The 27,404-nt window shown below is 37.9% G+C and overlaps 2 protein-coding genes across 2 annotated transcripts in view; both read right to left on the bottom strand.

Annotated features, from left to right (window-relative positions):
• The window catches only part of LOC124126789, a 172,404-nt gene extending 145,359 nt beyond the window's left edge, over positions 1-27,045 (bottom strand). The window contains exon 1 of the mRNA XM_048403138.1: positions 26,993-27,045. The gene's annotated coding sequence lies outside the window, so the exon portion shown is untranslated. The remainder of the gene's footprint in view (positions 1-26,992) is intronic.
• On the bottom strand, positions 5,930-11,003 carry LOC125384302. Its single transcript, XM_048403137.1, has 3 exons — positions 10,889-11,003; positions 8,517-9,408; positions 5,930-7,287 (listed from the first exon to the last, which is right to left on the bottom strand). Exons 1-3 carry the CDS (start codon positions 10,928-10,930, stop codon positions 5,993-5,995), a joined length of 2,229 nt encoding a protein of 742 aa, XP_048259094.1. The 5' UTR covers positions 10,931-11,003; the 3' UTR covers positions 5,930-5,992.
• Positions 27,046-27,404: the final 359 nt, after the last annotated feature.

Raw genomic sequence — 27,404 nt, 5'->3', positions numbered from 1 at the left:
TATATAAATTAATTGATCTGAAATTGGCAATCTCTGGCAAAAAATACTTACTGTTCTATCTTAGTTGAAATCCCAATAGGGATACATTATGTGAACGGCATTTAGTCTCTCACTGGGGTATTTAGCCGGAAATGTCTTGAAACTTTGGTGCATATTGTTTGTTTTAAAAGTAAGTCAATAATCAAGTGTGTTGTTGTTTGTTATAAAATGCGTCCATTCATTCATTCGTTCGTTCGTTCGTTCGTTCATTCATGCATGTTCTTCTTGCTATATATCTAAATAATGGATTCAATAATTATTTATATGATATATTGTTATGTTGTATGATAGATGTTGTTTTTTAATGATAAACACCGCATGCTTTATTTTTTATGAAAAAAGGTACAGTAAACTACGTTTATTATTACGAACACACTTATAACGAACGGACGGATATAACAAACTGATTTTTTGTCCCGGCCATTTGCTGTATATTTCATCATGTAAACTTGATATATATAGTTGATGGACATGCTTATAACACATACGGCTATATCGAACTCACTGTGTAGGTCGGTGTGTACTCTGTCAACGACAGTGTGCATGTTTGTAACGAACTTTTAATATCTGAACTGCTCCCGTGTCACCTAGATGTATACCTACATGAATATAAAATATTGAAGATCTATTTGAACAACTCTGATAATATCATAATTTGTACCTCATCTTGTGTTTTTGAAGACAGTTGTAGCAGTTTTCTTTGAACTAAGCTGCTTTGTGGTAACCAATTCAAACGAATTTTGTTTCTTACATTTGGCATACATCTTCATTGCCACATGTTTACTGTAAATGGTGTTGAACATTAACGATATATTACAATTATTAAACCATCCATTCATTAGAAGCAAGTTACAGCCTGTAACGTAAGAGTCATCTTGGGATGATTGCAACAAATTAAAGGCAACTATGGGAGTAACTTTAGAAATGCCGAAAATAGGTAAACTTATATTAATCTATTATTCATGTTTTGCTGCAGACAACTGAAACAATTGATGATGCGAGATGAAACCATATTAATTTACTCATCATGAATCTATAACTATAACAGTATATGAAGCAAGCACAAGTCCCACAGAACACTTTACAATTGTGATAGGAGCCTCTAGAATATTTTTGGAAGAAAACGTAAATTGACCCTGTTTCACAAAATGCATCATAATCAAATAATACATATCTCAGAGATATATTGACATACACAATTGGTTCTTATACAACCTACAAGCCAGCTCTTATATGATATATTTTCAAGGACAGCCAACACCCAAGAAACACACATGCCCTGGTGTATTTATCAAATGTTTTGAGAAGGAAAATCTAGGTAAGGCATGGTGATAATGTGTTAAAGGATAGTTTATATTGGAAAGGTTTCAAAGACGATCCTAGATGTTGTGGCAGCCGATGTGATAATAACTATTATTTCATATACAGTAAAAACCTGTTATATGGGCGATGGCGTCCTCAACTCAAATTGTCTGGATTAATAACTGTCATGAATAACGAATCATTGTTACACCAGGTGAATATGATGCCAGTATCAGAGGCTAGCACAAGTCCCCCAGAACACTTTACAATCGTGATGTTGTACGATTCCAATTAGGTTGTACGATTCCGACTCTATCATGAGCAAAGTGTTATGAATCACTATCAAATAGTGATGATACCAGGTGATCGAGACCCGTAAAGATTCCGGGGTAGAATAGTTCTTCAGCAACCCATACTTGCTATAAAAGGCAACTATGCTTGTCGTAAAAGGCGACTAACGGGATCGGGTGGTCAGGCTCGCTGACTTGGTTGATACATGTCATCGATCCCAATTGCGTAGATCGATGCTCATGATGTCAATCACTGGATTGTCTGGTCCAGACTCGATTATTTGACAGACCGCCGTCATATAGCTGGAATATAGCTGAGTGCGGCGTTAAACAACAAGGAAACAAACAAACCCGGTGGTCGACAAAAGGTGAGCATATCCTGCCCCAACCAAGGCCATCGTCACAAACACATGCAAAGTCATTTGTTCAATAATGTGTCACCAATGAGTTTATACCCAAAGACAATGCCGAACGTCCTATTTCTAGATAGTCTCCGTGGTCTAGTGGTAGTGCGTCCGCGGAGAGCGGAAGATCCGGGGTTCGATCCCCGACCGCGTCGTACTAAAAGACGTTAAAAGATGGTACTTGCTGTTACCCTGCCTGGCGCTCGGCATTAAGGGGCTAAAACAAGGACTGGTCGGCTCGGAGTCAGGATAATGTGTCTGGGTGGGGTTCATGTTAAGCTGTGGCATGATATATCTGTTGACTAGCACTATAAAATCGGCATTAGACCGAACTAGTACAAGCACACACACACACACACACACACACACACACACACACACACACACACACACACACACACACACACACACACACACACACTGGAGGATGTATAACGCATGTGTCTAGTTTAGGCCTAATAATCGTCTGGAGGATGTATAATGTATATGAATAGCTTATGTCTATGTCTTATGCCACTCGTGCCCCCATCTAGACCTCAGAAGGAATGAGCATAGTACTGAGATAGATTGAACATTAAACAGATGATAATTGGGGTATCTTGTCAGTATGTGTGATTATGTCTTTGGTATTTTGTTGTAACAAAGTAAAGTCTATGGATCCTTAGCTTCATTAACATGTTTTTACATTACGTTTGAAGAGAACAAACACAAACCATTTCCATAAAGAGACATCACAATTAAACAGTAACATGAGGTTGACTTTTATTTTAAACACATCCTCCGTGGTCTAGTGGACAGAGCATCTACCCGTAAAGTGCAATGTCTTTATATATTGGCCATATTTCTAACTCAGTATAATGTGTCTGAATGGCATTCATATTAAACCGGGGGCACGGGTGGCCCAGTCGTCTAAGGCGCCGCGATTCGCTGTGCAGAGTTGTGTCCCTTGGACACGCCAGAAACCTATGATTGTGGGTTCGAATCCCGGTTCGCCCCGATTATGTTTCTAGGTTTGTCAGCACAATACCCATGCTCGAGGGTTTCACCGAAGTGGTAAACGTCTGAGGCCTGCATCACTTCGGGCTTTCCTCCCACATTAAGCTGACACGCCGTGATATAACTGGAATAATGTTAAAAGCGGCGTTAAACCCAACTCACTCACTCATATTTAACCACGCATGGTATCACAGTGGGCGAGCACTGTCAAACTGGCATACCTCTGGGCTACTACAAGCAGCAACACACATACGTGTACACACTTAGACAGATGAATACAATAATATCTTTAACCCCATTTGAACTCAGCTTATCGGAAAGTACGAAGTGATATCAGGTATGTAAATTGAGTCTGGACCCAAAAAGCCAGTACCTGAAAACACAAGCAACGATCCAGGCCGAGTCTGCGGAAATTGACCACCCGACCCATAATAGTTCTCCCCCATGGATTCTCATTATAATATAACCATGTCGGATTACTTGGGGAGCTAACTGTCGAAAAGCAAAATCTGCAAATCAAATAATTTTGGCGAAGGGAGGACTGACTTAACGATAGTGCAAGGTTCTTGTTGAATAGTTTAATTGTGGTGTTATGTTACATATAGCTTGATTTACAAGGCATACAGGTAATCTCGTACATTCAATCATAGTTAAGTGACAGAACAATGACGTAATACTCCTGTGTACATTAAACCCCGCATATACTGGACGCCTTTACAATCCATTTAACATAATATTGCAGAAGATCTCCAAAAGTGCAAGACGTCTATAAAAAGACCAAGGTTATTTCAGACCAGGTGTATACGATGCCAGTATCAGAAGCAATCACAAGTCCCACAGAACACTTTACAATCGTGATGGGAGCCTCTAGAATATTTTTGGAAGAAAACGTAAATTGCCCCTGTTTCACAAAATGCATCATAATCAAATAACACATATTTCAGAGAAATATTGACATACACAATTGGCAGTGTAAATGTTTGTAACGAACTTTTAATATCTGAACTGCTCACGTGTCATCTAGATGTATACCTACATGAATATAAATTATTGAAGATCTATTTAGACCAACTCTGATAATATCATAATTTGTACCTCATCTTGTGTTTTTGAAGACAGCTGTAGCAGTTTTCTTTGAACTACGCAGCTTTGTGGTAACCAATTCAAGCGAATTTTGTTTCTTACATTTGGCCTCCATCTTCATTGCCACATGTTTTGCTGTAAATGGTGTTGAACATTAACGATATATTACAATTATTAAACCATCCATTCATTAGAAGCAAGTTACAGTCTGTAACGTAAGAGTAATCTTGGGATGATTACAACAAATTAAAGGCAACTATGGGAGTAACTTTAGAAATGCCGAAAATAGGTAAAATGATATTAATCTATTATTCATGTTTTGCTGCAGACAACTGAAACAATTGTTGATGCGAGATGAAACCATATTAATTTACTCATCATGAATCTATAACTATAACAGTATATGAAGCAAGCACAAGTCCCACAGAACACTTTACAATCGTGATAGGAGCCTCTAGAATATTTTTGGAAGAAAACGTAAATTGACCCTGTTTCACAAAATGCATCATAATGAAATAATACATATCTCAGAGATATATTGACATACACAATTGGTTCTTATACAACCTACAAGCCAGCTCTTATATGATATATTTTCAAGGACAGCTAACACCCAAGAAACACACATGCCCTGGTGTATTTATCAAATGTTTTGAGAAGGAAAATCTAGGTAAGGCATGGTGATAATGTGTTAAAGGATAGTTTATATTGGAAAGGTTTCAAAGACGATCCTAGATGTTGTGGTAGCCGATGTGATAATAACTATTATTTCATATACAGTAAAAACCTATTATATGGGCGATGGCGTCCTCAACTCAAATTGTCTGGATTAATAACTGTCATGAATAACGAATCATTGTTACACCAGGTGTATACGATGCCAGTATCAGAGGCTAGCACAAGTCCTACAGAACACTTTACAATCGTGATGTTGCACGCACGCACGCACGCACGCACACACACACACACACACACACACTTTTTTCTGAAGGATGTCTAACGTATGTGTATAGCTTACGTCTAATTATTGTCTGAAGGATGTCCAATGTATGTGTCAAGTTTACCCCTAATAATCGTCTGGAGGATGTATAATGCATATGAAAAGCTTATGTCTAATAATTGTCTGAAGGATGTATACGTACGTGTCTAGTTTACGCCTAAAAATTGTCTGAAGGATGTCTAACGTATGTGTATAGCTTTTATCTGATAATCGCCTGAAGGATGTCTAACGCATGTGTATAGCTTATGTCTGATAATTGTCTGGAGTATGTATAATGTAGATGTACAGCTTTTGTTAAACAATTGTCTGGAGGATGTTTAATGTAGATGTGTAGCTTTTGTCTGATAACCGCCTGGAGGATGTATAATGTAGATGTGTAGCTTTTGTTTAACAATTGTCTGGAGGATGTTTAATGTAGATGTGTAGCTTTTGTCTGATAATCGCCTGGAGGATGTATAATGTAGATGTACAGTTTTTGTTTAACAATTGTCTGAAGGATGCCTAACGTATGTGTATAGCTTTTGTTTAATAATTGTCTGAAGGATGCCTAACGTATATGTATAGCTTATGTCTGATAATTGTGTGAAGGCTGTATAACGTATGTGTATAGCTGATGTCTGATAATTGTCTGAAGGCTGTATAATGTAGATGTATAGCTTATGTCTAATAGTTGTCTGAAGGATGTCTTACGTATATGTCTAGTTTACGTCTGATTAATGTCTGAAGGATGTCTAACGTATGTGTTTAGTATGTTTCATGTACATATGATTACCGATATATGGCCTCTGCTCGAATAATGTGCTGCATTTCTGTTTTGACTAGTCTGTTCTTCTCGGACCGATAGTGAAATACTATGTTTCTTCCTTTCTAGTAGTTCTTCAAGGTAAATGTTCTCTCACGTCGTTATAAGCTATGAGTCCGGGCAGAGAATGGTTTCGTTTTTCCAGAATATCAACAGCTAGCTTCAATGCCTGTTCACTGGATGTGGCCATCAACGCTGTGGTCAAGCCTTTCGTCCAGGTCTCGTGAAATGACGTCAGCTTTCGCGCAGGATTGTCCAGCATGACGTGGGGGATTCCGCACAGAGTGGAGAGGATATGTCCGTGCAGACGGTCAGTAATGACCACTCGCCCTCTCTGAAGAAACATGGCGCCAGTACTGGTGTGAAGAAAGGCATTCTCCATGGACGTCTCGCCTTTAGGTGATATGAATGATGTCCAGTCTGCCACGTGTACAGTGTAAGGCCCCATTAAGGACGGGATGGTGTAGTTGGGTGTTTCATCATCAGCCCGTCGGAGCCACAGTATGTCGTATATTGGAGACATAAACCTAGGGATAGATCCTATTTGAAACACGATGTCTGGCACTAAGAACAGCGTTTGCCTCGGAAATAGTTCTCGTCCTATAGCAAAGGACTTCCTGTCTCTTAAAAGGAATGTAATATTTGGATACTTTTGGTAAATTTCTTTCACATACACCATTCTGTGCGCGGGTAGGTGACCTCCTTTTAGCCATATACTTTGTGGGAACATCAAAATGTTAAAATGCTCATAAAAACGGCTTAGAATCTGGTCCCGAAGAACGTCGTTTTGTAAATAGCCAATGAGATTGCCTCCTCCGTGCAGCAACACAACTGTGTTCTCTCTACTGTAGTTTCTGCTTAACGAGAGGGCTTTATCCAGGACCCCACTTTCCTCACACACACACGTGTTACAGTAGTATACGAGATGAATGCCCAGCCGTCTCAGGAGATAAACTTCGCCGACGGTTATGGCAGGGTCTCCTTTGTTCTCAAAGGCGTTAATGTCAAACAGAAATGCATATTTATAATTTCTTAGAAGAGTTTGGAATATGTTGACCTGCACACGTTGCATCTCAGTGATAAGATCATTGCTTTTGTTTAAGAAAGGTAGGTAGAAATCTGTCTTGTTAGGATGATCCACTAAATTCCATTTCTGGTAGGTTCGGAAAGCCTTTGGAGATGGTTGTTTGTTTGGACGGACGTGAGTGATGTTGTCTAGCCTGTTGAGGACAGACATCCAATGAGAGGTGTTTATTTTTAGCTTTTCATAAGGCTCCCGTTTGTCTGGTTGAACCGAAAGACTTAGTGTTGTGTATACTCCGCAACTTAGTGCCAGTAGAAGAAACAGTATTTGCTTTCGATACTTGAGACCTGAAAGTGCCAATAAAAAAAAAGAGACGTTAAAACAGTTCTTTATAATGAAGTAAATATTAACCATTGACATGCTATCTTCATATTAAAAAAAAAATGTAAAAAAAAATGACCGCCTCCGTGGTCTTGTGGTAGAGCGGAAGGTGCAGGGTTCGATCCTGGGCCGCGTCATACAAAAAGACGTTAAAAGATTGTACTTGTTGTTACCCTGTCTGGCGCTCGGCATTAAGGGGCTAAAACAAGGACTGGTCGGCTCGGAGTCAGTATACTGTGTCTGAGTGGGGTATTCATGTTAAACTGCGGCATGGTATCTCAGTGAGCTAGCACTATAAATCGGCATCAGTCCGGACAAGTACAAGCAGCCACACACACACATACAAGTGCATGCACGTCGCTATATAAGTGCAATAATCTTGGACGCGACGTTAAACCCAATTTCACCTCACCTCATATTAAAAATGATTTTTTATGTTATGAAATCGCAATTATTACAGACGCTGACCTTTCTCTGGTACTTAATCGTTTCCTTTACAAGATAGAATCCTGCACGAGGATTGTTTAATGTTTTTTTTGTTAGCATTAGGGGTCCATTTCCAATACAAGGCATAATGACCCGGGACGGTATTCTCTATCGGAGCTATATTATTAGTTATGGTGTCTTTAGTTGCCGTATACGGTGTCATATTAGGTTCGCAGAAGTATTGGGCGAGGCGTCAACTAAAGACACGAAAAGTTTACACTATCTGATAATCCATATCGTACAGGTCTTGTCAAAACGAAAACGTGACACTTTCATTACAACCGTTGACGTTAAGGGTCAAGGGGAGACTACTCTTCAGACCTTAGAGGCCAAACCTTGTTGACAATTGTAACTATAATCATTATCAATAAAGTCACGAACGTGATCTAAAAACATATTAATGTCCTTGCACATCAAATTAATGATATTAAAACACAAAACAGTACCGAATTATGAATTTCGGTACCAGACGTTTCATGTCATATATGTGAGGTGGGTGTTGGAAAATCCAAGATGGCTGTCACTGACGGTACACGGTGTCATATGAAGACAGTAACAGCCATCTTGGATTTTTATTGACGGTATACGGGCTCATATGGGGTTAGTAGTTCTGCTCTCTGATTGGTCAATCTCACTTTGAGGCATAATTAACTATAGTACACTGGCAAATATGATCTTCCATGACTGGTGTGTTCTCACAATGTCTTACCTGTTTCAACTCTTAAACCTGTTGAGGTATCCTTCCCCATAGTATATATTCCAAGGCCCAAAACTGCTAAAGTAAGTCCTCCAAGGTTTGAGAGCGACAGGGACCTCGATCCAGCCAACACTAGAAACATCACCACGAGGAGCCGCTTCAGATTGTTAAGGACGGCATGTGTGATAACTGACACCTCCTTAAGCACCACACACGTCGACAGGGACGAGTACAACACGTGAAACTCTGTTGATGACGAAAGAAGGAACACAACATGCATACCAGGTCCGAGTTTATGAATATCCAAAATGGCCACTGACGTCCATGCTAAGAAACTGAAGATCAGTGCGTTGCGTGAACGCACTTTAATTTCACATTCGCCTTTATTTTTTATGGCAATGTTCCTCAAACCAAAACCTAAATTTGACATAAGTGCAAATATTATCCCCGACAGGTGATCGATGTTTTTAAAGGACTGACCAGAGAAAATGATACACCCAATCACGACCAATGGTAGGCTGGTTTGCACCGACACTGGAAGTGATGTTCTGTATACCAATGCATCTAAAAGGGCAGTTGTGATAGGTTCCATGAGTCTGATGGCAATGGTTGAGGAAGCCTCTAAGAATGTCATGCTACAGTTACTACAGAGTGTCCCGACGAGGTGGCCGAGTGCCGGCAGGTGGCGCCTTACACCGCTGGTAGGGGCGTTGTTTTGGACAGCCTGTTTCATCATCAGGAGACAGAGACCCATCTGTGATGATGCAGCAAGACACGCCCAGACAAGGCCGGGGATCCAGGGAAAATGTCTTTGTGAGGTTGTCAAGAAACATTTCGTTGAGAGGTGACACAAATATGAAGTTGTTACCCAAGCCAAGTAGGCGACAGGGCCTTTGACGACTGTCTGAAACACACAAAAATAACCATTCGTTTTAGTAAGGGCACTTACAGTAATTTAGTGTCTGTACCATGCAACAAGATTGATGTAAAAAATAGATAAACATAGCAAAGTCTCAGTTGAACCTCAGCAGATGCTCAAACTCCAAATAATAGTGAGTGGGTGAGTTGGGTTTAACGCCGCCTTTAACCGTATTCCAGTTATATCACGGCGTGTCAGCTTAATGTGGGAGGAAAGCCCAAAGTGATGCAGGTCTCAGACGTTTACCACTTCGGTGAAACCCACGAGCACGGGTATGGTGCTGACAAACCTAGAAACATAATCGGGGCGAACCGGGATTCGAACCCACAATCATTTGTTTTACTAGGCTACCCGACCGCCCCATACTTAACAATGGCATTTTCATTGTTGACATGTTGGCCATAACTACAGACAGGGATTGTTCCCCGGGTTCATGTCATTTGTAAACAGCACTGTCACCGTGAAGCCAGGTAGCTTTTCGGGGTGGAGAGATAGTGATTCGTAAGATGTAATACTGTTGGGGATATATTTCACACCAACTGCTCCATAAGCACCACTTCAAGATACACAAATAAAATGTAAAATGTACCCTGCCGAGGGATGGGTGGTAGATAAACAGGCATACTCCCTACGTTAGTCTTCGTACATAACACACCTGCCGAGGGATGGGTGGTAGATAAACAGGCATACTCCCTACGTTAGTCTACGTACATGACACAGAAATACTTGGTGAACCATGCATATTCATTAAGCCCTTTGCTTAAATCATACTGAATATAAGTACACACCAGTTAGAATACATGCATGATTTATTTGTTTGCATGTTTTAACACAAAACCTGTAAGGACAAATAACTTGTAAAACTAGAGAATAGAGATCCGAAAGGGCGACAGACAGACCAATACTTGATATTGTCATATCTAAATCAGAAGATATGACCTGCACTCGTTTCTGTTCGTTAGATAGGCCACAAGCCACTGATAATTTATGATAAGCTACTTTCTCCGAGTCCCGACCGGGTCCTGCTTAAATCACCATTCATAAAAAGACATTCTATTAAACAGTTAATGAAGAATAATGATCCTCGCATATTTTCTCACACGTGTGGATACAGGAGACTATTTGTAAATGTTGATTAGATGTTCCTTCCTTCTTTCAAATAGTAGAATATAGAAACCTGTTTATAATCCGAAAATCACATAAATATATTTTATAAATAGGCGAGGGATTCCAAAGAAAATAACACTAAATTGTACATTTCACACATAAGATCGATTTCTACAATTATTTATTAATAGATAAGAGACACAATGTGTTTTCTACTATGATTTCGAGTACAGTGAGTGAGTTGGGTTTAACGCCGCTTTTAACAGTATTCCAGTTATATCGCGGCGTGTCAGCTTAATGTGGGAGGAAAGCCCGAAGTGTGTATTCTCTAATGCTGTAAAAGGTTTCGTTTACTTACGGAATACATAGGTAAGTTTCCCACAGTGCGCGAGCTGGACATGTGACCAGCGTGATGCTCTGTTTAGGATAACTGATAACAGTCGTGATCACTTCAATCACAGGAGTCAGGAGCATCTGTCAGTGTGTCGTGTTGTAGATAGTGTGCCAGCCCACGATCGCATTTCTTAGAATGATAATCACGTTGTGGTGATAACAGAGTTGTTATTCAATGTTCATTGGCAGATATATTGATACTGCTGTATATATAATATAATATATATAATAAATATTGAGTAAGTATGGTTTTACGCCGCTTTTAGAAATACATTGTATTCCAGCAATATCACGGCGAGGGGACACCATAAATGGGCTTCACACATTGTACCCATGTCGGGAATCGAACCCGAGAACAAAACACCTGCAAGCAACATAACAACATACCCAAACACCTGAAAACAACATGACAACGCAACAAAACACTTGCAAGCAACAAGACAATATACAAAAACACCTGAAAACAACATGACAACGCAACAAAACACATGCAAGCAACAAGACAATATACAAAAACACCTGAAAACAACATGACAGCACACCAAAACACTTGCAAGCAACAAGACAATATACAAAAACACCTGAAAACAACATGACAGCATAACAAAACACTTGCAAGCAACAAGACAATATACAAAACACCTGAAAACAACATGACAACATAACAAAACACCTGCAAGCAACAAGACAATATACAAAAACACCTGAAAACAACATGACAACATAACCAAACACTTGCAAGCAACAAGACAATATACAAAACACCTGAAAACAACATGACAGCACACCAAAACACTTGCAAGCAACAAGACAATATACAAAAACACCTGAGAACAACATGACAACGCAACAAAGCACCTGCAAGCAACAAGACAATACAGAAAAACACCTGAAAACAACATGACAGCATACCAAAACACTTGCAAGCAACAAGACAATATACAAAAACACCTGAAAACAACATGACAACATACCAAAAACACCTGCAAGCAACAAGACAATATACAAAAACATCTGAAAACAACATGACAACATACCAAAACACCTGCAAGCAACAAGACAATATACAAAACACCTGAAAACAACATGACAACATAACAAAACACCTGCAAGCAACAAGACAATATACAAAAACACCTGAAAACAACATGACAACATAACCAAACACATGCAAGCAACAAGACAATATACAAAACACCTGAAAACAACATGACAGCATACCAAAACACTTGCAAGCAACAAGACAATATACAAAAACACCTGAAAACAACATGACAGCATAACAAAACACTTGCAAGCAACAAGACAATATACAAAACACCTGAAAACAACATGACAGCATACCAAAACACTTGCAAGCAACAAGACAATATACAAAACACCTGAAAACAACATGACAACATAACAAAACACCTGCAAGGAACGAGACAATATACAAAAACACATGAAAACAACATGACAGCACACCAAAACACTTGCAAGCAACAAGACAATATACAAAAACACCTGAAAACAACATGACAACATAACCAAACACCTGCAAGCAACAAGACAATATACAAAAACACCTGAAAACAACATGACAACATAACCAAACACTTGCAAGCAACAAGACAATATACAAAACACCTGAAAACAACATGACAGTACACCAAAACACTTGCAAGCAACAAGACAATATACAAAAACACCTGAGAACAACATGACAACGCAACAAAGCACCTGCAAGCAACAAGACAATACAGAAAAACACCTGAAAACAACATGACAGCATACCAAAACACTTGCAAGCAACAAGACAATATACAAAAACACCTGAAAACAACATGACAACATACCAAAAACACCTGCAAGCAACAAGACAATATACAAAAACATCTGAAAACAACATGACAACATACCAAAACACCTGCAAGCAACAAGACAATATACAAAACACCTGAAAACAACATGACAACATAACAAAACACCTGCAAGCAACAAGACAATATACAAAAACACCTGAAAACAACATGACAACATAACCAAACACCTGCAAGCAACAAGACAATATACAAAACACCTGAAAACAACATGACAGCATACCAAAACACTTGCAAGCAACAAGACAATATACAAAAACACCTGAAAACAACATGACAGCATAACAAAACACTTGCAAGCAACAAGACAATATACAAAACACCTGAAAACAACATGACAGCATACCAAAACACTTGCAAGCAACAAGACAATATACAAAACACCTGAAAACAACATGACAACATAACAAAACACCTGCAAGCAACAAGACAATATACAAAAACACCTGAAAACAACATGACAGCACACCAAAACACTTGCAAGCAACAAGACAATATACAAAAACACCTGAAAACAACATGACAACATAACCAAACACCTGCAAGCAACAAGACAATATACAAAACACCTGAAAACAACATGACAGCACACCAAAACACTTGCAAGCAACAAGACAATATACAAAAACACCTGAGAACAACATGACAACGCAACAAAGCACCTGCAAGCAACAAGACAATACAGAAAAACACCTGAAAACAACATGACAGCATACCAAAACACCTGCAAGCAACAAGACAATATACAAAAACACCTGAAAACAACATGACAACATACCAAAACACCTGCAAGCAACAAGACAATATACAAAAACACCTGAAAACAACATGACAACATACCAAAACACCTGCAAGCAACAAGACAATATACAAAACACCTGAAAACAACATGACAACATACCAAAACACCTGCAAGCAACAAGACAATATACAAAAACACCTGAAAACAACATGACAACATAACCAAAAACCTGCAAGCAACAAGACAATATACAAAACACCTGAAAACAACATGACAGCACACCAAAACACTTGCAAGCAACAAGACAATATACAAAAACACCTGAGAACAACATGACAACGCAACAAAGCACCTGCAAGCAACAAGACAATACAGAAAAACACCTGAAAACAACATGACAGCATACCAAAACACCTGCAAGCAACAAGACAATATACAAAAACACCTGAAAACAACATGACAACATACCAAAACACCTGCAAGCAACAAGACAATATACAAAAACACCTGAAAACAACATGACAACATACCAAAACACCTGCAAGCAACAAGACAATATACAAAAACACCTGAAAACAACATGACAACATACCAAAACACCTGCAAGCAACAAGACAATATACAAAAACACCTGAAAACAACATGACAACATAACAAAACACATGCAAGCAACAAGACAATATACAAAAACACCTGAAAACAACATGACAGCACACCAAAACACTTGCAAGCAACAAGACAATATACAAAAACACCTGAAAACAACATGACAGCACACCAAAACACTTGCAAGCAACAAGACAATATACAAAAACACCTGAAAACAACATGACAACATACCAAAACACCTGCAAGCAACAAGACAATATACAAAAACACCTGAAAACAACATGACAACGCAACAAAACACTTGCAAGCAACAAGACAATATACAAAAACACCTGAAAACAACATGACAACATACCAAAACACATGCAAGCAACAAGACAATATACAAAAACACCTGAAAACAACATGACAACATACCAAAACACCTGCAAGCAACAAGACAATATACAAAAACACCTGAAAACAACATGACAGCACACCAAAACACTTGCAAGCAACAAGACAATATACAAAAACACCTGAAAACAACATGACAGCACACCAAAACACTTGCAAGCAACAAGACAATATACAAAAACACCTGAAAACAACATGACAGCACACCAAAACACTTGCAAGCAACAAGACAATATACAAAAACACCTGAAAACAACATGACAACATACCAAAACACATGCAAGCAACAAGACAATATACAAAAACACCTGAAAACAACATGACAGCACACCAAAACACTTGCAAGCAACAAGACAATATACAAAAACACCTGAAAACAACATGACAGCACACCAAAACACTTGCAAGCAACAAGACAATATACAAAAACACCTGAAAACAACATGACAACATAACAAAACACATGCAAGCAACAAGACAATATACAAAAACACCTGAAAACAACATGACAACATACCAAAACACCTGCAAGCAACAAGACAATATACAAAAACACCTGAAAACAACATGACAGCACACCAAAACACCTGAAAACAACAAGACAATATACAAAAACACCTGAAAACAACATGACAACATACCAAAACACCTGCAAGCAACAAGACAATATACAAAAACACCTGAAAACAACATGACAACATACCAAAACACCTGCAAGCAACAAGACAATATACAAAAACACCTGAAAACAACATCACAACATACCAAAACACATGCAAGCAACAAGACAATATACAAAAACACCTGAGAACAACATGACAACATAACAAAACACATGCAAGCAACAAGACAATATACAAAAACACCTGAGAACAACATGACAGCATGCCAAAACACCTGCAAGCTACAAGACAATATACAAAAACACCTGAAAACAACATGACAGCATACCAAAACACCTGCAAGCTACAAGACAATATACAAAAGCACCTGAAAACGACATGACAGCATACCAAAACACATGCAAGCAACAAGACAATATACAAAAACACCTTAAAACAACATGACAGCATACCAAAACACATGCAAGCAACAAGACAATATACAAAAACACCTGAAAACAACATGACAACATACCAAAACACATGCAAGCAACATGACAACATAACCAAACACCTGCAAGCAACATGACAGCATAACAAAACACCTGCAAGCAACAAGACAATATACAAAAACACCTGAAAACAACATGACAACATACCAAAACACCTGCAAGCAACAAGACAATATACAAAAACACATGAAAACAACATGACAACATACCAAAACACCTGCAAGCAACAAGACAATATACAAAAACACATGAAAACAACATGACAACATAACAAAACACCTGCAAGCAACAAGACAATATACAAAAACACATGAAAACAACATGACAACATACCAAAACACCGGCAAGCAACAAGACAATATACAAAAAACACCTGAAAACAACATGACAGCATAACAAAACACTTGCAAGCAACAAGACAATATACAAAAACACATGAAAACAACATGACAACATACCAAAACACCTGCAAGCAACAAGACAATATACAAAAACACCTGAAAACAACATGACAACATAACCAAACACCTGCAAGCAACAAGACAATATACAAAACACCTGAAAACAACATGACAGCACACCAAAACACTTGCAAGCAACAAGACAATATACAAAAACACCTGAGAACAACATGACAACGCAACAAAGCAGCTGCAAGCAACAAGACAATACAGAAAAACACCTGAAAACAACATGACAGCATAACAAAACACTTGCAAGCAACAAGACAATATACAAAAACACCTGAAAACAACATGACAACATAACCAAACACCTGCAAGCAACAAGACAATATACAAAACACCTGAAAACAACATGACAGCACACCAAAACACTTGCAAGCAACAAGACAATATACAAAAACACCTGAGAACAACATGACAACGCAACAAAGCACCTGCAAGCAACAAGACAATACAGAAAAACACCTGAAAACAACATGACAGCATACCAAAACACCTGCAAGCAACAAGACAATATACAAAAACACCTGAAAACAACATGACAACATACCAAAACACCTGCAAGCAACAAGACAATATACAAAAACACCTGAAAACAACATGACAACATACCAAAACACCTGCAAGCAACAAGACAATATACAAAACACCTGAAAACAACATGACAACATACCAAAACACCTGCAAGCAACAAGACAATATACAAAAACACCTGAAAACAACATGACAACATAACCAAAAACCTGCAAGCAACAAGACAATATACAAAACACCTGAAAACAACATGACAGCACACCAAAACACTTGCAAGCAACAAGACAATATACAAAAACACCTGAGAACAACATGACAACGCAACAAAGCACCTGCAAGCAACAAGACAATACAGAAAAACACCTGAAAACAACATGACAGCATACCAAAACACCTGCAAGCAACAAGACAATATACAAAAACACCTGAAAACAACATGACAACATACCAAAACACCTGCAAGCAACAAGACAATATACAAAAACACCTGAAAACAACATGACAACATACCAAAACACCTGCAAGCAACAAGACAATATACAAAAACACCTGAAAACAACATGACAACATACCAAAACACCTGCAAGCAACAAGACAATATACAAAAACACCTGAAAACAACATGACAACATAACAAAACACATGCAAGCAACAAGACAATATACAAAAACACCTGAAAACAACATGACAGCACACCAAAACACTTGCAAGCAACAAGACAATATACAAAAACACCTGAAAACAACATGACAGCACACCAAAACACTTGCAAGCAACAAGACAATATACAAAAACACCTGAAAACAACATGACAACATACCAAAACACCTGCAAGCAACAAGACAATATACAAAAACACCTGAAAACAACATGACAACGCAACAAAACACTTGCAAGCAACAAGACAATATACAAAAACACCTGAAAACAACATGACAACATACCAAAACACATGCAAGCAACAAGACAATATACAAAAACACCTGAAAACAACATGACAACATACCAAAACACCTGCAAGCAACAAGACAATATACAAAAACACCTGAAAACAACATGACAGCACACCAAAACACTTGCAAGCAACAAGACAATATACAAAAACACCTGAAAACAACATGACAGCACACCAAAACACTTGCAAGCAACAAGACAATATACAAAAACACCTGAAAACAACATGACAGCACACCAAAACACTTGCAAGCAACAAGACAATATACAAAAACACCTGAAAACAACATGACAACATACCAAAACACATGCAAGCAACAAGACAATATACAAAAACACCTGAAAACAACATGACAGCACACCAAAACACTTGCAAGCAACAAGACAATATACAAAAACACCTGAAAACAACATGACAGCACACCAAAACACTTGCAAGCAACAAGACAATATACAAAAACACCTGAAAACAACATGACAACATAACAAAACACATGCAAGCAACAAGACAATATACAAAAACACCTGAAAACAACATGACAACATACCAAAACACCTGCAAGCAACAAGACAATATACAAAAACACCTGAAAACAACATGACAGCACACCAAAACACCTGAAAACAACAAGACAATATACAAAAACACCTGAAAACAACATGACAACATACCAAAACACCTGCAAGCAACAAGACAATATACAAAAACACCTGAAAACAACATGACAACATACCAAAACACCTGCAAGCAACAAGACAATATACAAAAACACCTGAAAACAACATCACAACATACCAAAACACATGCAAGCAACAAGACAATATACAAAAACACCTGAGAACAACATGACAACATAACAAAACACATGCAAGCAACAAGACAATATACAAAAACACCTGAGAACAACATGACAGCATGCCAAAACACCTGCAAGCTACAAGACAATATACAAAAACACCTGAAAACAACATGACAGCATACCAAAACACCTGCAAGCTACAAGACAATATACAAAAGCACCTGAAAACGACATGACAGCATACCAAAACACATGCAAGCAACAAGACAATATACAAAAACACCTTAAAACAACATGACAGCATACCAAAACACATGCAAGCAACAAGACAATATACAAAAACACCTGAAAACAACATGACAACATACCAAAACACATGCAAGCAACATGACAACATAACCAAACACCTGCAAGCAACATGACAGCATAACAAAACACCTGCAAGCAACAAGACAATATACAAAAACACCTGAAAACAACATGACAACATACCAAAACACCTGCAAGCAACAAGACAATATACAAAAACACATGAAAACAACATGACAACATACCAAAACACCTGCAAGCAACAAGACAATATACAAAAACACATGAAAACAACATGACAACATAACAAAACACCTGCAAGCAACAAGACAATATACAAAAACACATGAAAACAACATGACAACATACCAAAACACCGGCAAGCAACAAGACAATATACAAAAAACACCTGAAAACAACATGACAGCATAACAAAACACTTGCAAGCAACAAGACAATATACAAAAACACATGAAAACAACATGACAACATACCAAAACACCTGCAAGCAACAAGACAATATACAAAAACACCTGAAAACAACATGACAACATAACCAAACACCTGCAAGCAACAAGACAATATACAAAACACCTGAAAACAACATGACAGCACACCAAAACACTTGCAAGCAACAAGACAATATACAAAAACACCTGAGAACAACATGACAACGCAACAAAGCAGCTGCAAGCAACAAGACAATACAGAAAAACACCTGAAAACAACATGACAGCATAACAAAACACTTGCAAGCAACAAGACAATATACAAAAACACCTGAAAACAACATGACAACATACCAAAAACACCTGCAAGCAACAAGACAATATACAAAAACACCTGAAAACAACATGACAACATACCAAAACACCTGCAAGCAACAAGACAATATACAAAACACCTGAAAACAACATGACAACATACCAAAACACCTGCAAGCAACAAGACAATATAAAAAAACACCTGAAAACAACATGACAACATAACCAAACACCTGCAAGCAACAAGACAATATACAAAACACCTGAAAACAACATGACAGCATACCAAAACACTTGCAAGCAACAAGACAATATACAAAACACCTGAAAACAACATGACAGCACACCAAAACACTTGCAAGCAACAAGACAATATACAAAAACACCTGAGAACAACATGACAACGCAACAAAGCAGCTGCAAGCAACAAGACAATACAGAAAAACACCTGAAAACAACATGACAGCATAACAAAACACTTGCAAGCAACAAGACAATATACAAAAACACCTGAAAACAACATGACAACATAACCAAACACCTGCAAGCAACAAGACAATATACAAAACACCTGAAAACAACATGACAGCACACCAAAACACTTGCAAGCAACAAGACAATATACAAAAACACCTGAGAACAACATGACAACGCAACAAAGCACCTGCAAGCAACAAGACAATACAGAAAAACACCTGAAAACAACATGACAGCATACCAAAACACCTGCAAGCAACAAGACAATATACAAAAACACCTGAAAACAACATGACAACATACCAAAACACCTGCAAGCAACAAGACAATATACAAAAACACCTGAAAACAACATGACAACATACCAAAACACCTGCAAGCAACAAGACAATATACAAAACACCTGAAAACAACATGACAACATACCAAAACACCTGCAAGCAACAAGACAATATACAAAAACACCTGAAAACAACATGACAACATAACCAAAAACCTGCAAGCAACAAGACAATATACAAAACACCTGAAAACAACATGACAGCACACCAAAACACTTGCAAGCAACAAGACAATATACAAAAACACCTGAGAACAACATGACAACGCAACAAAGCACCTGCAAGCAACAAGACAATACAGAAAAACACCTGAAAACAACATGACAGCATACCAAAACACCTGCAAGCAACAAGACAATATACAAAAACACCTGAAAACAACATGACAACATACCAAAACACCTGCAAGCAACAAGACAATATACAAAAACACCTGAAAACAACATGACAACATACCAAAACACCTGCAAGCAACAAGACAATATACAAAAACACCTGAAAACAACATGACAACATACCAAAACACCTGCAAGCAACAAGACAATATACAAAAACACCTGAAAACAACATGACAACATAACAAAACACATGCAAGCAACAAGACAATATACAAAAACACCTGAAAACAACATGACAGCACACCAAAACACTTGCAAGCAACAAGACAATATACAAAAACACCTGAAAACAACATGACAGCACACCAAAACACTTGCAAGCAACAAGACAATATACAAAAACACCTGAAAACAACATGACAACATACCAAAACACCTGCAAGCAACAAGACAATATACAAAAACACCTGAAAACAACATGACAACGCAACAAAACACTTGCAAGCAACAAGACAATATACAAAAACACCTGAAAACAACATGACAACATACCAAAACACATGCAAGCAACAAGACAATATACAAAAACACCTGAAAACAACATGACAACATACCAAAACACCTGCAAGCAACAAGACAATATACAAAAACACCTGAAAACAACATGACAGCACACCAAAACACTTGCAAGCAACAAGACAATATACAAAAACACCTGAAAACAACATGACAGCACACCAAAACACTTGCAAGCAACAAGACAATATACAAAAACACCTGAAAACAACATGACAGCACACCAAAACACTTGCAAGCAACAAGACAATATACAAAAACACCTGAAAACAACATGACAACATACCAAAACACATGCAAGCAACAAGACAATATACAAAAACACCTGAAAACAACATGACAGCACACCAAAACACTTGCAAGCAACAAGACAATATACAAAAACACCTGAAAACAACATGACAGCACACCAAAACACTTGCAAGCAACAAGACAATATACAAAAACACCTGAAAACAACATGACAACATAACAAAACACATGCAAGCAACAAGACAATATACAAAAACACCTGAAAACAACATGACAACATACCAAAACACCTGCAAGCAACAAGACAATATACAAAAACACCTGAAAACAACATGACAGCACACCAAAACACCTGAAAACAACAAGACAATATACAAAAACACCTGAAAACAACATGACAACATACCAAAACACCTGCAAGCAACAAGACAATATACAAAAACACCTGAAAACAACATGACAACATACCAAAACACCTGCAAGCAACAAGACAATATACAAAAACACCTGAAAACAACATCACAACATACCAAAACACATGCAAGCAACAAGACAATATACAAAAACACCTGAGAACAACATGACAACATAACAAAACACATGCAAGCAACAAGACAATATACAAAAACACCTGAGAACAACATGACAGCATGCCAAAACACCTGCAAGCTACAAGACAATATACAAAAACACCTGAAAACAACATGACAGCATACCAAAACACCTGCAAGCTACAAGACAATATACAAAAGCACCTGAAAACGACATGACAGCATACCAAAACACATGCAAGCAACAAGACAATATACAAAAACACCTTAAAACAACATGACAGCATACCAAAACACATGCAAGCAACAAGACAATATACAAAAACACCTGAAAACAACATGACAACATACCAAAACACATGCAAGCAACATGACAACATAACCAAACACCTGCAAGCAACATGACAGCATAACAAAACACCTGCAAGCAACAAGACAATATACAAAAACACCTGAAAACAACATGACAACATACCAAAACACCTGCAAGCAACAAGACAATATACAAAAACACATGAAAACAACATGACAACATACCAAAACACCTGCAAGCAACAAGACAATATACAAAAACACATGAAAACAACATGACAACATAACAAAACACCTGCAAGCAACAAGACAATATACAAAAACACATGAAAACAACATGACAACATACCAAAACACCGGCAAGCAACAAGACAATATACAAAAAACACCTGAAAACAACATGACAGCATAACAAAACACTTGCAAGCAACAAGACAATATACAAAAACACATGAAAACAACATGACAACATACCAAAACACCTGCAAGCAACAAGACAATATACAAAAACACCTGAAAACAACATGACAACATAACCAAACACCTGCAAGCAACAAGACAATATACAAAACACCTGAAAACAACATGACAGCACACCAAAACACTTGCAAGCAACAAGACAATATACAAAAACACCTGAGAACAACATGACAACGCAACAAAGCAGCTGCAAGCAACAAGACAATACAGAAAAACACCTGAAAACAACATGACAGCATAACAAAACACTTGCAAGCAACAAGACAATATACAAAAACACCTGAAAACAACATGACAACATACCAAAAACACCTGCAAGCAACAAGACAATATACAAAAACACCTGAAAACAACATGACAACATACCAAAACACCTGCAAGCAACAAGACAATATACAAAACACCTGAAAACAACATGACAACATACCAAAACACCTGCAAGCAACAAGACAATATAAAAAAACACCTGAAAACAACATGACAACATAACCAAACACCTGCAAGCAACAAGACAATATACAAAACACCTGAAAACAACATGACAGCATACCAAAACACTTGCAAGCAACAAGACAATATACAAAAACACCTGAAAACAACATGACAGCATAACAAAACACTTGCAAGCAACAAGACAATATACAAAACACCTGAAAACAACATGACAGCATAACAAAACACTTGCAAGCAACAAGACAATATACAAAACACCTGAAAACAACATGACAACATAACAAAACACCTGCAAGCAACAAGACAATATACAAAAACACCTGAAAACAACATGACAACATAACCAAACACCTGCAAGCAACAAGACAATATACAAAACACCTGAAAACAACATGACAGCACACCAAAACACTTGCAAGCAACAAGACAATATACAAAAGCACCTGAAAACGACATGACAGCATACCAAAACACATGCAAGCAACAAGACAATATACAAAAACACCTTAAAACAACATGACAGCATACCAAAACACATGCAAGCAACAAGACAATATACAAAAACACCTGAAAACAACATGACAACATACCAAAACACATGCAAGCAACATGACAACATAACCAAACACCTGCAAGCAACATGACAGCATAACAAAACACCTGCAAGCAACAAGACAATATACAAAAACACCTGAAAACAACATGACAACATACCAAAACACCTGCAAGCAACAAGACAATATACAAAAACACATGAAAACAACATGACAACATACCAAAACACCTGCAAGCAACAAGACAATATACAAAAACACATGAAAACAACATGACAACATAACAAAACACCTGCAAGCAACAAGACAATATACAAAAACACATGAAAACAACATGACAACATACCAAAACACCGGCAAGCAACAAGACAATATACAAAAAACACCTGAAAACAACATGACAGCATAACAAAACACTTGCAAGCAACAAGACAATATACAAAAACACATGAAAACAACATGACAACATACCAAAACACCTGCAAGCAACAAGACAATATACAAAAACACCTGAAAACAACATGACAACATAACCAAACACCTGCAAGCAACAAGACAATATACAAAACACCTGAAAACAACATGACAGCACACCAAAACACTTGCAAGCAACAAGACAATATACAAAAACACCTGAGAACAACATGACAACGCAACAAAGCAGCTGCAAGCAACAAGACAATACAGAAAAACACCTGAAAACAACATGACAGCATAACAAAACACTTGCAAGCAACAAGACAATATACAAAAACACCTGAAAACAACATGACAACATACCAAAAACACCTGCAAGCAACAAGACAATATACAAAAACACCTGAAAACAACATGACAACATACCAAAACACCTGCAAGCAACAAGACAATATACAAAACACCTGAAAACAACATGACAACATACCAAAACACCTGCAAGCAACAAGACAATATAAAAAAACACCTGAAAACAACATGACAACATAACCAAACACCTGCAAGCAACAAGACAATATACAAAACACCTGAAAACAACATGACAGCATACCAAAACACTTGCAAGCAACAAGACAATATACAAAAACACCTGAAAACAACATGACAGCATAACAAAACACTTGCAAGCAACAAGACAATATACAAAACACCTGAAAACAACATGACAGCATAACAAAACACTTGCAAGCAACAAGACAATATACAAAACACCTGAAAACAACATGACAACATAACAAAACACCTGCAAGCAACAAGACAATATACAAAAACACCTGAAAACAACATGACAACATAACCAAACACCTGCAAGCAACAAGACAATATACAAAACACCTGAAAACAACATGACAGCACACCAAAACACTTGCAAGCAACAAGACAATATACAAAAACACCTGAAAACAACATGACAACGCAACAAAGCACCTGCAAGCAACAAGACAATACAGAAAAACACCTGAAAACAACATGACAGCATACCAAAACACCTGCAAGCAACAAGACAATATACAAAAACACCTGAAAACAACATGACAACATACCAAAACACCTGCAAGCAACAAGACAATATACAAAAACACCTGAAAACAACATGACAACATACCAAAACACCTGCAAGCAACAAGACAATATACAAAACACCTGAAAACAACATGACAACATAACAAAACACCTGCAAGCAACAAGACAATATACAAAAACACCTGAAAACAACATGACAGCATAACAAAACACCTGCAAGCAACAAGACAATATACAAAAACACCTGAAAACAACATGACAGCATAACAAAACACCTGCAAGCAACAAGACAATATACAAAAACACCTGAAAACAACATGACAGCATAACAAAACACCTGCAAGCAACAAGACAATATACAAAAACACCTGAAAACAACATGACAGCACACCAAAACACATGCAAGCAACAAGACAATATACAAAAACACCTGAAAACAACATGACAATATAACAAAACACATGCAAGCAACAAGACAATATACAAAAACACCTGAAAACAACATAATGACATGACAAAGGTTAAGAGAGTTAACTGACGATGAAAGTCCAGTTTCCACCCTTGCCAAACTAGGCTGGTATTATGGAGTTACATTTTGGGTGGACTAACGGGTGTTTGCTAGTCCAATCAAAATCGTGCAACGAAATTGAAATCCGGTCCGTAAACTGTGGTGCAGATTTCGGGCGATTTGCAAAACATATGCACCGCCAACTCGTTGTCAACAGATATTTTCCAAGTCTTTTCATCTTTTTAATCAAGGTACTCACGTGATTTGATGCACTTCGCGATGTAAGCACTCTTTTATCACAATATAGATCTTGATTATCGAGCAGATTGTCTTGACTGGGCGCCGCCTTTTTGTTTGGAACAAATGCAAGTGATACGAGAGGTGGAATCTGATTGGTCTTTAGGAGAGGCTTAGAAGGGACATAACTCGTAATAACCACACTTGGCGCTACGATCGAGCCCAGGAATTCCTGCCTAGATTGGCAATGGTGGAGACTGGACTTTTAGAGTCAGTTAACTCACTTGCCTCGGGAAGATGGACAAAACATGGAAAGAAGATGTGCTAAAACATATTAGAAGAAAGTACTAAACAGTTTTTAAGATTAGACACAGGAAACAATGAACAGAAAGAAAAGGTAGGTTGCATTTCTTCACATACTGCGTGCTGACAAAACAAGCCGGACGTTGGACGTGTTACATTTTTCATTTGCAGACATTGAACGTTAACACACCAAAGGGACGCACCAAACATGTTATCATAACATTTGTTTCGAGGAAGCAAATGCAGTTAAGAGAGACACACAAGATGCATTTTTTGAATTTCCTGCATGTTTATAGAAACAAGCCGGATGAATTACGGTTTTCGGCGTGTGGTATCTGTAATATACTGCTTGCATTGGCAGAAGCAGGCCTCGAGCGCCGGTGTAAAGAAGTATTTAGAACCCCATAGTATTTGGACCTGACCCGTAGTACTATGACCCCCCTAATATAAAACATGCGTTGGCAGAAGCAAGCCACGAGCGCCGGACGTGTTACAGTGATTGGAGTGGCGTATCTTTAATATAAAACATGCGTTGACAGAAGCAAGCCGCGGGCGCCGGACGTGTTACAGTCAGTGGCGTGGCGTTTCTTTAATATACTACATGCGTTGACAGAAGCAAGCCACGGTCTAACACAATACCTGCGTGTTGTATGTATCCTGCAGACACTGCGTAGTTCCACTGCGTAGTTCCACGGTGGTGGTCAGTCACGTAATGCAGTAACCCTTAGACTGAATGTAAGTGTGCCTCGTGTATGTACTTAAAAACTAAAGGAGGTTAAGGTCAAACTTTAAATCACAGAACAGAAACAAGTGGGTCCAACAGTGTATAATTGCGATGAAATGCAGAAATATTTTCACAAATTTAAAATCCACTAGTCCAAACAAACACATTACATGTGTTCAGGTCTATTTTGATGTAAACGTGTATATCGTGTTGTTGATACGTAGATGATGCAGACAAAATTTATATGAAGTCCATCCACTCTTTAACAGTGTTTAACAGCAATGCCTCGTGCAGCCATACAGTTGACATCGTGAACACGTTTTCAAG

The sequence above is a fragment of the Haliotis rufescens genome, unplaced genomic scaffold (genome assembly GCF_023055435.1).
Source record: "Haliotis rufescens isolate VD_foot unplaced genomic scaffold, xgHalRufe1.0.p SCAF_3, whole genome shotgun sequence".
In the NCBI taxonomy this organism is placed as follows: domain Eukaryota; kingdom Metazoa; phylum Mollusca; class Gastropoda; order Lepetellida; family Haliotidae; genus Haliotis; species Haliotis rufescens.
The sequence above is the reverse complement of the archived record's forward strand: the minus strand, read 5'-3'. Positions and strand labels throughout refer to the sequence as shown.

Bases quoted from the DNA above. Each gene is read 5' to 3' on its own strand.
- LOC125384302 (XM_048403137.1), bottom strand. From the start codon at position 10,930: ATGTCCAGCTCGCGCACTGTGGGAAACTTACCTATGTATTCC. The intron at 9,409-10,888 runs GTAAGTAAACGA...TGTGTGTTTCAG, and splicing joins GAAACTTACCTATGTATTCC to ACAGTCGTCAAAGGCCCTGT. The intron at 7,288-8,516 runs GTAAGACATTGT...TGGCACTTTCAG, and splicing joins AGGTTTAAGAGTTGAAACAG to GTCTCAAGTATCGAAAGCAA.